The 13,360-nt window shown below is 42.6% G+C and overlaps 1 protein-coding gene across 1 annotated transcript in view; it reads right to left on the bottom strand.

Annotated features, from left to right (window-relative positions):
- MSRA (methionine sulfoxide reductase A) overlaps positions 1-13,360 on the bottom strand; it is a 223,944-nt gene that overhangs the window by 150,576 nt on the left and 60,008 nt on the right. The window contains exon 2 of the mRNA XM_005424956.2: positions 2,556-2,624. Coding sequence (XP_005425013.1) covers positions 2,556-2,598 — 43 coding nt within the window. The 5' untranslated portion in view covers positions 2,599-2,624. The remainder of the gene's footprint in view (positions 1-2,555; positions 2,625-13,360) is intronic.

Raw genomic sequence — 13,360 nt, forward strand, 5'->3', positions numbered from 1 at the left:
ATCCCAGTGAGGGAGACTGAGATAACCCCAGTGAGGGAGTCTGGGATAACCCCAGTGAGGGAGTCTGGGATAGCCCCAGTGAGGGAGACTAGGATAATCCCAGTGAGGGAGACTGGGATAACCCCAGTGAGGGAGTCTGGGATAACCCCAGTGAGGGAGACTGGGATAACCCCAGTGAGGGAGACTGGGATAACCCCAGTGAGGGAGACTGGGATAACCCCAGTGAGGGAGACTGGGATAATCCCAGTGAGGGACAATCCAGACCCTCTGTAGACAGGAAGAAGGATCTCTTCTAACTACTGCTCTTCCCTGTGAGTCCCAAGGATTAAAGGATCTTTCTGGAAGAGGGGTGTGAAAATCCTCTCTTGGTGAGGAGGAGTCAGAAATTCAACTGGCTCAGGCTCTCTCCTGAGTTTACAGAGTCCCAAAATACAAAGAACTTGATGTTAAGAGGATCACACATGGATAGGATGAGTAATAATCCCAGGAGAGGAATTCCTGATAGTTTTCTTATTCTAGTGCTTGGAATGGTTTCATTTGGAAGGGACCTTAAAGCTCATCCAGTTCCACGGGCAGGGACACCTTCCACTACTCCAGGCTGCTCCAAGTCCCATCCAACCTGGCCTTTCATTCCCATTCACATGGGTTGGAGGGAGGAAAATTAACTGCAGCTCCCTTTTCCCATGCCATCTCCCCCGGACTGGGATGCCAACACCAACAAATGCCAGGGATTGTCACCAGAGTTGTGTTTGTGCACTATTCCAGTGCAGGTCCAATAGCAAAAATCAGGATGTGGAAGTTTTCTGTTCCTTCACAGCACAGATGGCACCAGCCTGAGCTTTCACCACTTAAGCCCAAAACTTGCAATCACAGCCCAGTGGAAAACCTAGGGCAAGTGAAAAACAATGGAAGTTCCCAGGCTTGATAGGAATGTTAGTTACAGAATTCCTCAGGAATGCTTCAAAGTGTGCTGCTTAATAAGATTTTGCATTTTTCCAATTAAATTCTGTTGCTTTCTGTGATTCTTTACAAATTGTGTACAACAATAGAACCAACACCCATCACAAACACTGGAAATCTGATCTGATGGTGACACAGAAAATGTTTAAAAACCCAAAAGGAGCTTATTTTAAAAAAAAATCTAAACAGCACAGACTGCATCAACATTAGACTAGCAGAATCCTCTGACCCTTCCTGCTGTAAGAAATTCTAAGAAGAATCTCCAAATCCATCTCAGCCTTGGAGCTTAAAAGGTTAAAATCATTTTCTGTTTGCTCCAAAAGAAAATTATGAAACAATCACTCATTCCACCACTCCAATAATTTGTTTATGTTCCCAAAATCCACAGAGAAGGAGACATTGACAGAAAGGTAACACTGGATTGGAGGAACTCTGAAGAGAAGCTGAATAAATCATGTTGGAAACTGAAGGGTGACACCCACAAACCATTTCTCCTCTTCATCCATGAAACTATACTAACATTAATTCCACAGGAAAGGTGACACTCACCAAGATTTTTTGCCATCATCAATTTAAAAGATCATTTTTGGAGTATTAAATTAATGTGTATCAAGGAGTGATTTAATATTTACTTCAGCATCACAGACAGAGAAATATTTAATAGAATATAATACATTTCCTAAGGCACTTTGGACCATCCTGCACATGTTAGTAGAGAAATATATCCTTTGTAAACAACTCAGTTATATCAAAACATCATGAGGAAATTTTTCATTCTCTGTAGCAATTAATTTTAATAATAACTGCCATAGAAATCCACTTTTTTCTTCCCAGCAAATCCCAAAGGCTTGCCTTAAGGACTAACATCAGCACATCCCAAAAAGAGAGCTCTGACAATTCCCAGGTTTGGGTAAAGTCCAGATCCTGGTTGGAAAGGGTGATTTTGATCCATTTTAGGATGTTTATTACTTCCAGAAGTAATTAATTTCTCTGGAGAAACACCTTTTCAAGTCTTCAAAACAGGCTCAAAGAATGACATTTTCATAGAAAAGAGACAGATATAGAGAAATCAAACTTCTTCTCTTTTCCAGCTGGCCCCTTCTCCAGCTCTGATGGCTCCTGACAGAAATTCCACAGGAATTCACCAGGTCAGGAAGAAACCAGCAGGTGTGGTTTGGGGCATGTAAAAGGTAACAACCCTCCAAGTCCAAACAGCTGGAGCTCCTTGCATGGTTTAAAGTGTGGAGAATCATGGATATCTTCAGAATTTTGTTTAAACTAATGAATGATCTTAGACAAATGATCATACATTTAAAAAGCTATTATTTTGGATTTTTTAGGGAACAAAATACAGGATTTACATTTTCTGTTTGTATAACTAAGAAAAAAACATTTTTAGTATATTTCTTTATATGGAAAATGACATATAAATGACATCTCCAAAATGCCCAGTGGCTTTAGCTGGTGTCAGTGATTGGAAAAAGGCAGGAGCAGCCCAGGTGCTGAAACTCAAAGGAGTCAGGCTGAAATTAAGAAATTTGGAATGCAGCAACACCACAGAGTTTTGAGCTTTTATTTTCAAACTGATGCCTTACCAAACAGAGCCATCTGTGTTCCCTCTGGGAAAGGTTCAACCATTCTGTTCCCATTGACGTGATGTTTATCTAGATGGGGGGGGAAAAAAACAAGTTAAAATGTTATAGAGTATTTTCTTTGCATAAAATGAATTGTTTATTTCTTGTGGATCCATTGAAACCTGAACAATTCCTATGGGCACGGACAACTTCCACCATCCCAGGTTGTTGATCCAAGCCCTGTCCAACCTGGCCCTGGACACTTCCAGGGATCCAGGGGCAGCTACAGCTTCTCTGGGCACCCTGTGCCAGGGCCTCACCACCCTCACAGGGAACCTTCCCAATATCCCATCCATCCCTGCCCTCTTGTACTTCAAAACCTTTTCACTGCCATCCCCACACTGATTTTTTGCTGCTAAGGCACATTTTAAACAACGGCGGCAAGAAACGCAACTGCCTGAATCCAAAATAAAACTTTCTGTTCACAATATATTTCCCAGGGAGAAAATCAAGATGTTTTCTCAATGCATGCACTATTTTAATTCCTTTAGTCCTGATGCTGGTGAGGAATAAACCAGGTCAGATAAGGAACGTGGGCTCACTTGTGAATTCTCTGGAAACAATATTTCTCATTAGCAGGGAGGCACATTCCTAATCCCAGCTGGCATCCAACATTTACCAACAGTCAGAGAGAAGGGGAAATCAGGGTTATCTGCAAGTGGAGCAAGAGGTGCCATGAGTCAATTGGTGGTATTTAGGAAAATTGATTGTCCTGTGCCTCAGGAGAGACGCTTTGGGAAGAAAATTGTTGGGAAGCTCCAGAGTGGGAGTAACACGACCAAGGTTTCAACCTCGTTAGCTGTAGCTGCTATTCCCAACATGATCGACAGCCACGGGAGAGGAGTGAACAGTCAGAAAAATTACAGAACATCTTGTAAGATCAAATAAACTAACCCTGCCCTCGCCCTGATAGCTGCCTTCATTTACAGAGTGAGTGACATCCATGATGTATGAAGCAGTTATCATTTCAAATGGCCAGGCTTTCAATATATTAAAATTAAAATTAAACTTTCAGAGGTGAGACGGGCTTGAATGAAAGTAATATTTTCAGAGTTCCCAAGTTGTCTCCCAATGTCTTCATACTTTAATTTCTAAGATCTCAGCCAGATAAAATGATTCATTTTCTTGTCATTCATACTTTGGCTCACTATTTTTTCCAGTATTTCCTGCACAGATGCATTAAATAGTAAAAAATAAACCCAAAAAAACCCCAAATTTAAACGGGCCTTAACAAAATACACATTCAACCTTAGGAAGAAAGTAACAACACCTAAATAGCAATGTATAAGTAACAACAACTCTCCCTAAGGAGTAGTAAAGAATGTCCCAGTTTGGGGCTTCTTACTGAACAGTTTTCCATGTGAAAATATTTTCATTCTCACCTACAAGTTGGATTAACTAACTCCAGAAAATCAGGAATAGTTTGGCCCCACAGAAATGGAAAAAAACAGGACTATCCCTGCAGCTTGCCAACAGAAAGAATAAATTACTTTTCCAAGCTCATTGTCATTCCAGAGACAAGGGATTGCAGTAAGTAGGATAAAACCTGGTGTTACAGAGCCATGGAGAGATTTCCAGTGAGCACTGGACTGGCTGTGAGTTCATTTCAGATTTCTGGGGCTGAAAACAGCACATTCCACCCAAATACTGTCAATTTATGGAGTCAATCCATTATTGGGCACAGAAAAGCTGAATTAGAAGGACATGGTTCATCAAGTCCCAGAACAGTTTGGGTGGGAAGGGACCTTAAAGTTCATCCAGTCCCACCTCCTGCCATGGGCAGGGGCACCTTCCACTATCCCAGGCTGCTCCAAGCCCTGTCCAAGCTGGCCTGGAACACTTCCAGAGATGTCTCTATGTCACTTTTTTAAAATCTCCTCGATCCTCAGGGTTCCCAAGTAAAGTTAAGGAATAGATTCTTACTTTTATTTCATTTATATCCACACAGTCCGAATTTTCATAAATTTATGAACAACGACCTCTCAAAACTTCCAAATGCTGCTCCATCATCAACTGCCAAACCTCTAAATTTTCCAAGCTAAGACTGAGAGATTCCAATGACACACCGTGCTACCTGATGAAAAGAGCCAGTAGGAGCTGAAAGCCACACAGATCCTGGAGGACCTGACATTCAGTTTCAGCTTCAGGCAAAGTCTGCTTCAGACAGGTGCAGTGTCTGGCCTGTGCTCCTCAGAATCTCTTGATTTTAACAGCAATAATCCTTCACAGATCCAAAATACATGGAAAGATAATCAAAAGTTGCTAAACAGATCCTTAATACTTCTTAGGCATTGCTCAGTTTTTGCACCTCTCACTGGATAATTTCTAACTATGGTCCTACAGCAGCCCTTGGCTAAAGAGTCACTGACTGTCGGTGAAGTTCTGTCCACACATGGATTATCACAGAATCATGGAATGGTTTGGGAAGGAACCTTAAAGACCATCTAACCATCTAAAAAAATCCAGCCCCTGCCATGGGCAGGGACATCTTCCACTATCCCAGGGTGCTCCAAGCCCCATCCAGCCTGGCCTTGGACACTTCCAGGGATCCAGGGGCAGCCACAGCTTCTCTGGGCACCCTGTGCCAGGGCCTCCCCACCCTCATAGGGAATAATTCCTTCCCAGTATCCCATCCATCCATGCCCTCTGGGAGTGGGAAGCCATTCCCTGTGTCCTGTCCCTCCATCCCTTGTCCCCAGTCCCTCTCCAGCTCCCCTGGAGCCCCTTTAGGCCCTGGAAGGGGCTCTGAGCTCTCCCTGGATCCTTCTCTTCTCCGGGTGAGCACCCCCAGCTCTCCCAGCCTGGCTCCAGAGCAGAGGGGCTCCAGCCCTTGCAGCATCTTTGTGGATTCCTCTGGACTCTCTCCAGCAGCTCCACATCCTCCTGCTGTTGGATCCCAGATCTGGAAGCAGCTCTGCAGGTGGGGTCTCATGAGGCCAGGTAGAACCATCTCCCTCCCTGCTGCCCTCACCATGAGTCTGTACCACTAAACCACTCAAACAGACAACTTCTTATCTACAAACTATCCAAAAGTTAATTAGCCCAGCTGAAATCATGTTTGATCCTATCCCAGCAATTTATCAGTGTGGACAATCGAGTTCCAATGCCCAGACCTGCACTCTGGCACATTTTTATTTGTTAGGATATATTTTATTTATCTTCCCTGTTCCATGGGTTGATGGTATCACACCCACGATAGATAAATTTAACAGTGAAATATGTTCAAACGGGAAAGTTCCGTAAAAAATATTTCCCTTCAAACTAGCCTGACTTAGGTTCCAAACAGATTTACAAGCCCAGGGAAATTTAAAGAACTCAGGGTTAAGATAGCCCCAGTCATTTAATGAACATCACTTCTCTTTTTGTGGACCCAAATGAAGATGCTTAAAAAAAGGTTTGGCTTTCAGAGAATGCTTATCCAGCAGTGAATGAAAATCAGGAATTTTCTGGTCTCAAAATATTCAATCTCTAGCAATCACAGCAAAGATTTGAGAACATTAAAATTCTATTAACAAGAGATTCATATGTTCTTTATATTTGTCTTTTGATTTTTTTTAAGCCATTAGGGAATATTTAGATTACATATCCAAACTTGTTTCATCAGAGCAGCCAGAAAGTTATTATTTTTAAATGAAAACTGAGATTCTCGCATAATCAAATTAATCCAGGAGTAGGGGTCATATTTATACGCAAGGACTGTTAATTTTCCATGGTAAGTACAGCCAGGAATTGAATTGAAAATAGCTGATTAACCAATTACCAGGAGCCTCCTCCATCTCCTAAAGCACAGTCACGATGAGAATGGGGGAAAGGAGGAGGAAAAGGGAAAAGCAGGGATGGAAACATCCCAAAGAAATCAGCTGCTACTTGAACCACTCCTTTCCCCTTTCTTTTTTGCCTTTTCTTACATTCTTCCTACATTTCCCATCACACCACCATGGTGGAGGATTTGGACTACTGAGGGGTTGGGAATCTGGGAGAAAAAATAGATCAGGGAACATAAGAATTTTCTTAAGCAGCTATAAAAGGATATCACAGGTTATTATCTCAAAAAGTGGAATATAAGGCATAATATAATAATTATATTTCATTCACTTGCTTTAGAAAATAGGGATCTGACCTTGGTTTGTACTTGTGCCTGAGTAAATGAACTGATTCTAGGAACTTCAGGGCTCCAGAATTTCTGTTCACTTTTCACTTGTGAAAGCCACAACTGGCCAATACTTCTATAAAATAAGTAGTTCATTTATAGACCATTCATTTATCGGCCTAAATACCTTCAAGCCTGATTTTTTAAACCTTAGGATGTTTATTTATTTTTTCACTGTTTCCTAACCCAAGAGATATTTCCCCTAAAGGAAGGGTTTAGTTCTCTAAAAAGATACCTGATACGTGTGCCAAGAGAAGTCACACACATCTCATGTACCAAATTATGCCAAAAATGAGGATTTGGTAAATTGTGCTAGGATGGGATTGTTCCAAATCCTCACTAATTCAAACAGAGAGTGAAATCATTCACTTTATTTATATCCATCCCCTGTCCCAAGTTCTCCTGGACACCAGAAAATGCTTTTGGGATGGTCTGCAAAGGACAGAGGGAAAGTTTGGCTGTTAAAGAGAAAGATTGCAGGAAGTGCTTCTGAAGGAATAGGAATTACCTACTAAATGCCCCCTTTTCCAACCCAAACTAAGACCCCCTCATTTTTCCTTGTTCCTGAGGGTGGAATTCGGATTTCAAATTCTAGGATTTCTAAAACTACAAAATATGGGGGGGGGAAAAAAAAGCAGGAAATCAGAGATTCACTGGGGTTCTTGGAGGACTAAAGAGAGGCACACAAGGGAGAGGGCTGCTGTCCTTGGGTGGGATGAGATTTTTGATTTATGGCAGAATTTCATCCATAAATCCTTCCTAGCTGGTGATGAAACAGAAGCCCTTCTTTCTTTTCAGGTCTAGTTCAACGAGCAGAACTGTCAGTTCTAAAAGCTCCTGTGCAATAAGGAAACCTCCTGTCATCTCAGATGAACTCTCAAGTGTTACAGTTCAAACCCCTTTGTCTCCCAAAGGATATTTTCAGCACAGAAACATCGATCCCCAACCTTGGTCATTTATGACTCCACCTCTGATGAGTCTTTTGGATCCTCAGCATTGACAAAGAGATGGTGAACAGGATCTGCTGGGTTTCTTTCACCTCTCACTTCTCCAGTTCCATCCTCTCCATCAGGAGAGATCTGCTCATGACAAATTAAAAGGAGAGGTGGCTATGTCACAGCAATTGAACAATTTGAATTTTGAATTTTTTTAATTATTGGACCCGCAACTCTTTGTAATATTGTGGTGCTGTCCTGACATGAGGGATCCTTGCTATTATTTAAAAAACCTGATATCACTCAATGGAACATTTTCACAAATGCTGTTGAAAAATATATAAGTTTATTTATCAAAACAGATCAGGAAAGCAAGAGTGGCAGCTGAAACCAGTTTGGAAATGTATTCTGGAGATGATGTCCCACAATGTGACACGCTGTGCTCTCTGCATCCAGGCCATCAAACAGATTGGGACACAGGAACTGACTGATGGCACAGAATGTGATGTGTCCTAGCACAAAGTGTCAGCTCAGCCTCCAGAACACATGGGCTCCTCCAAAAACAGAGGTGCTGCTGAATGAACAAAGGCCAGAGATCACACACTGGGTTTGTTCTGCAAACCCAGGAAATGGACCAGGAGTGGCATGAAAATGAGGTTTTGGAATGAAAACAAATAAATTTCTTAAAGAGGGTGGTGGAGGTGCAGAGGAGGAGAAATAGTGATTGTGAAATTCCCAATTCCCTGGGGTAGAGGTACTGGGGGAATGAATTCATGGCAGCTGGGACAGAGGAGTGGGGTGTGAGATTAAAATATGAGGATCAGGGATATATTTGGGGGATAAATAAAGGAAAGTGTCCTGGAAAGCACAGTAACACTTCCTGCTGTTGAGGAGACAAGGACACAACTATGGAGGGGCTGAGGGAGCTGGGGAAGGGGCTCAGTCTGGAGAAAAGGAGGTTCAGGGGGGACCTTGTGGCTCTGCACAACTCCCTGACAGGAGGTGACAGCCGGGGGGGTCGGGCTCTGCTCCCAGGGAACAGGGACAGGAGGAGAGGGAACAGCCTCAAGCCACACCAGGGGAGGTTCAGGTTGGATACTGGGAACAATTCCTGCCTGGAAAGGGCTGTCCAGCCCTGGCACAGCTGCCCAGGACAGGGGTGGATCCCCATCTCTGGAGGGATTTAAAAGCCCCATGGATGTGACACTTGGGGACATGGATCAGTGGTGGCCTTGGCTGTCGGGAATGGTTGGACTCAGTATCTCTGAGGGCTTTTCCAACCCAAAAAATTCTGGGATTGTGAGATTATGTGACCCATCACAGCCTGACTGTGACCGCATGTTCTGCTTGATCTGTTCTCTCACTCTACAGATGTTGAATTTTGGAGGTTTGGAGTACAAAAATTAAGGCTAAATTAAATATTCTTAAATTTGGACCCTTGCACTTGGCTTTTATCTTCGACACTGGATATCAGCATCTGAGTATTCAGCCTTGAATCCTCCTGTACTCTGGAAAGAATGAGACATTTGTGTGGTGATTCATTTGGCGTACTGTTTTCTTCAGGATAAAACCAATCATACTTAAAAATGTCACTTTCTGAGCACTGATTATAAGGAAAGTATTGACAAACTTGGATGAATTCCACCTATACCCCTGCAGCAATATCACAGAGATTCTGTATCTGTTCAGGGGAAGGATTAGATGTACCTGTGTGTACACAAATATTTATTAAAATATTGCCCTGACACCGATGGAGATTATGGGTTATGAACCAGAACAAACGTTAACAGTAAAATACATTATCAAAACAGCAAAGGTAACAATGGCAGAGGAAAATAATGGCACCAACCAAAAGGAATCTAAGATTGTGTAAGAATCCTGTCTAGAAGGGCTGCCAGATGAAAGATAACATAGACAGATAAATGAGATACACAAAGTAATCAACTCTTGTGGTATTTTTGAGACTGTGACATCATTTCATTTCCCAAAAGCCTAGCTCATGGAGTTCTGTCATAGCATAATGAGCAGTTCTCATTTTTAAAACTTACTCTTTTTAATCTCCCAGAGAAGCTGTGGCTGCCCCATCCCTGGAAGTGCCCAAGGCCAGGCTGGACGGGGTAACACAAAAGAAAATAATAAAAAAATAGACACCTTCCACTATCCCAGGTTGCTCTAAGCCCTGTCCAGCCTGGCCTTGGACATTTTCAGGGATGGGAAGTCTACAATTTCCTAAAATATAAAATTGAAAAGAAAATAGAAGAGCTTAAAGCTGAAGCATTGACTTATGCATCTACCACGGGCTATCCAGGCCATCTCTGCTATTCCTGCTTTTCATGGAGCCTCTTATTAGCACAGGAACTGAATGAAGATGATAAACACAACTGGATTTACTTCATAATTACAGACAACACCTCTCAAAACCCCACTTGAAACCCTTACATTAACCAGCTTGGGTAAGAATGGCATCAGACAGGCTGGAAACCCAAGAGATCCAAACAAAGGATGGCGATAAACAGAGCGTGAGAGAGCGGGAGGAGATGTCCAGTGGGGTGTGGCGAGCAGGGTTGTTAAGCCTGGGTTTATTTAGCTGCTTTATTAATGATCCCAACCAAGGGGTGAAAAGCACATGAATAAAACATGCCCTGGATGCTCATCTGGAACACGGTGTGTGCACCGTGAAAAACGGGAAGCAGCACAAAGCCCTGGGCAGGAATTCCAGAATGGAGCACGGAGAGAGGAAAAGCAGCTCCAGGAACACTCTGTTCTCCTGCTATGGAAAATGAGTTTGCATCCCATAATTCTTGAGGAAAAAACTGTCTACAAAGGGCAGGAACCACCTGAGGGAAGGCCTGAAGATTCATGGGAGAAATAAACTTTTATAAACTCTGGAAAGCCACGGGCTGGGGTCTGATCTCTGCTGGTCAGTGAATTCCTGGCACTGCTCAGTTCAACGTCTCCTCCCTTGGGAATCAGCACCAGAAATGCCAAATTCTAGGGAAGTCTCTGCAATGCAAAATAGTTCAGACCTAAAAAATCCCCTCCCAACTGCTTTTAATCATATTGTTTATTAACAATTTCCTTTACAGGTTAATATTTACATAAATAATCTCCTAAGTGTGACTTTGGACTTAGACTTCTCCCTTTTTGAGGGCTCACCCTGAGAGCAGTTAAGCCTCGTGCACGTACCACTGATGAGTTGGTATTGATTTTTATGTCCATGGCTTCTCAAAATGAGACTCAGGATAATTTATAATTTTTGCTGGACATTCACACTCATGTTCAAAGTGGGAAAAGACCTTTGAAATTTGTGGCTGGCCGTGAATTTGTAGACAAAGTGCAGAGCTGTGTTGTTTCAAATCTTTAATTACATATATGGAGATTGGAACTGGACCATCTTCAAAGTCCTTTCCAAACCAAACCCTTCTGGGATTCTACAATGCTATGATATTAAAACTTCACAACATCCCAGAAAGGTACTTTTTGGGCAGATTATACCAATAAGACAATGACAGGTTAAAGAACCTCTCAACATCATTGGTAAAACATGTCTTGAGTCATAAGGCCCTTATTCCAAAGGGTTTGTCCAACTCCCTCTCCAGCTACTTGGAAAAATGTGTTTACTGGGCTAATAAAACCCAGTGGAGGGAATTCAAGAGTCACTCCCTATTAATGAGTTAACATCACTCAGTCACCTACAATTTAATTTTTCTGAGGCCCTGAGATTTTAATTTGGGTAATACTTCTATTAATTACAATGTCTAATAACAATGTCAACTTCAGACATCTGTTAAAAACATGTAATGTTAATTTATTGGAAAATCTCCAGCAGTGCTCAATTAAAATGTTCCCCAGTTAAGGCAATGCATATGATTTGTCATGAAAAGCAAAACAGGATACAGTTATTAAAAACAACAGCAAAATCAAAACAATAAGTTTTGAGTTGCAGATTGACCAAATTCAAGACACAAAACTTTTTATTAGGTGCCAGAACAAGAATTTTTGGAATCGGGATATTCCCACACTGGCTGGGGAGCCTTGCTCTAAATTAGCACCTACAGGAAATATTTAATAGAATTGTGGAATGGTTTGAGTTTGAAGGGACCTTAAAGTTCATCCTCTTCGACCTCCTGCCATGGGCAGGGACACCTTCTGCTATCCCAGGTTGCTCCAAACCCTCTCCAACCTGGCCTTGGACACTTCCAGGGATCCAGGGGCAGCCACAGCTTCTCTGGGAATTCTATTCCAGGGCCTCCCCACCCTCCCAGGGAACAATTCCTTCCCCATATCCCATCTAACCCTGCCCTGTGGCAGTGGGAAGCCCTTCTCCACGCTCTTGTAAACATTCCATCTCCACCTTTCTTTTAGGCTCCCTCCAGGTACTGGAAGGAGCAATTAGGTCACTCTGAAGCTTCTCTTTTCCAGGTTGAACAATCCCAATTCCCTCAACCTTTTTTCCGCCTAAAATTGCAGAAAATATGTATTAACCTTTCCTCATCAGATTTTTCCTGCCGCTATTTCAGTTTTCTATCATAAGACATTTTTCTTGCTCTTTAAAATATTTAGATTCACTGAGGCCTGTATTGGCCAGGGTGGGTTTTGTCATTTTTAAACAGACTTCGTAGCAGAATTAAACTGAGATGTGAAACACCCAGCCCTTTCCATTCCATTATCATTCCCTCCCCACACATCCCCACTGCTCCATCCACCCGGATTCACAAATCCACAAATCCATGGCAGTGATGCCCAGCCCCGTTTTAGCCACACATCCCAATCCCTCCATCCCTTAAAGCCCTGCTGTTGTTTCCTTTTGTCAGAACCCGCGAAATTCCTCTGGCTGCCCTAGAAGACTCAAGCCCCTGCCCAGGGGGCTCAGAGACCTTGGCACAGAGCCCAAGACCCCTGTGCCTCTGATCTTGACCCACAGAAAAACAATTACCAACCTTTCTATGAAGAATTACAAGTCAAGAGAGTTTAAGTAGAATGATAGTGAATTTGTCATGTGGTGAAAAATAGATTTTTAGAGTTTTAGAGTTTTTTAACACTCATTTCTATGAATAGCCCCACAAATCGCAGTGGATTTCAGCTGAAGATGAGAATTTATTTTTTTTAGAATGAAGGCTCAAAGTCCCAAGATAGAAGAATTTAGGCGTGCCCTGTCCTTCTTCTTTCTTCTTCCTAGCCTCCACGTTCCGGGTAATGCCAGCACTTTTAGATTGGTTTAGAGTGGAAATTCGCTGTCTAACATAGGTGATGGGTATTGAGAAGTTATTGTAAATAGTGTACACATAATTTTTAGTATAAAAAGATAACACCACCCCCCCAAAGACAAGTAGTGTTCCTCAACCCAAGCTGCCAGACAGACCTACAGCAAGTCAGAAAAAGAATGTTATAGATAAGAAATAATTGAGAACAAGAGAGAACAAGAACAAAAGAATCCTGACTTCTTCTTCGACTGGCGGGCTGGGAAAAAGAAGCTTGTACGTATCTCAGAGTCTCTCTGACCAGCAGAGATTCTAGGATCCTTTTGCCTGGTGGAGCCGTGGGGAGCAGCGTGTGCCTGGTGATAGAGTATCTCCCTCACACACATTCCCATTCCATGGCAGATTATCTGCCCGGAGGTTGCGCCGGGCTCCCGTCAGCTGTCACTCCGCGGATGAGCGCGAACGCTCCAGTGCCTCGTC

This window comes from Geospiza fortis, unplaced genomic scaffold (genome assembly GCF_000277835.1).
Source record: "Geospiza fortis unplaced genomic scaffold, GeoFor_1.0 scaffold106, whole genome shotgun sequence".
NCBI classification, from domain to species: Eukaryota; Metazoa; Chordata; class Aves; order Passeriformes; family Thraupidae; genus Geospiza; species Geospiza fortis.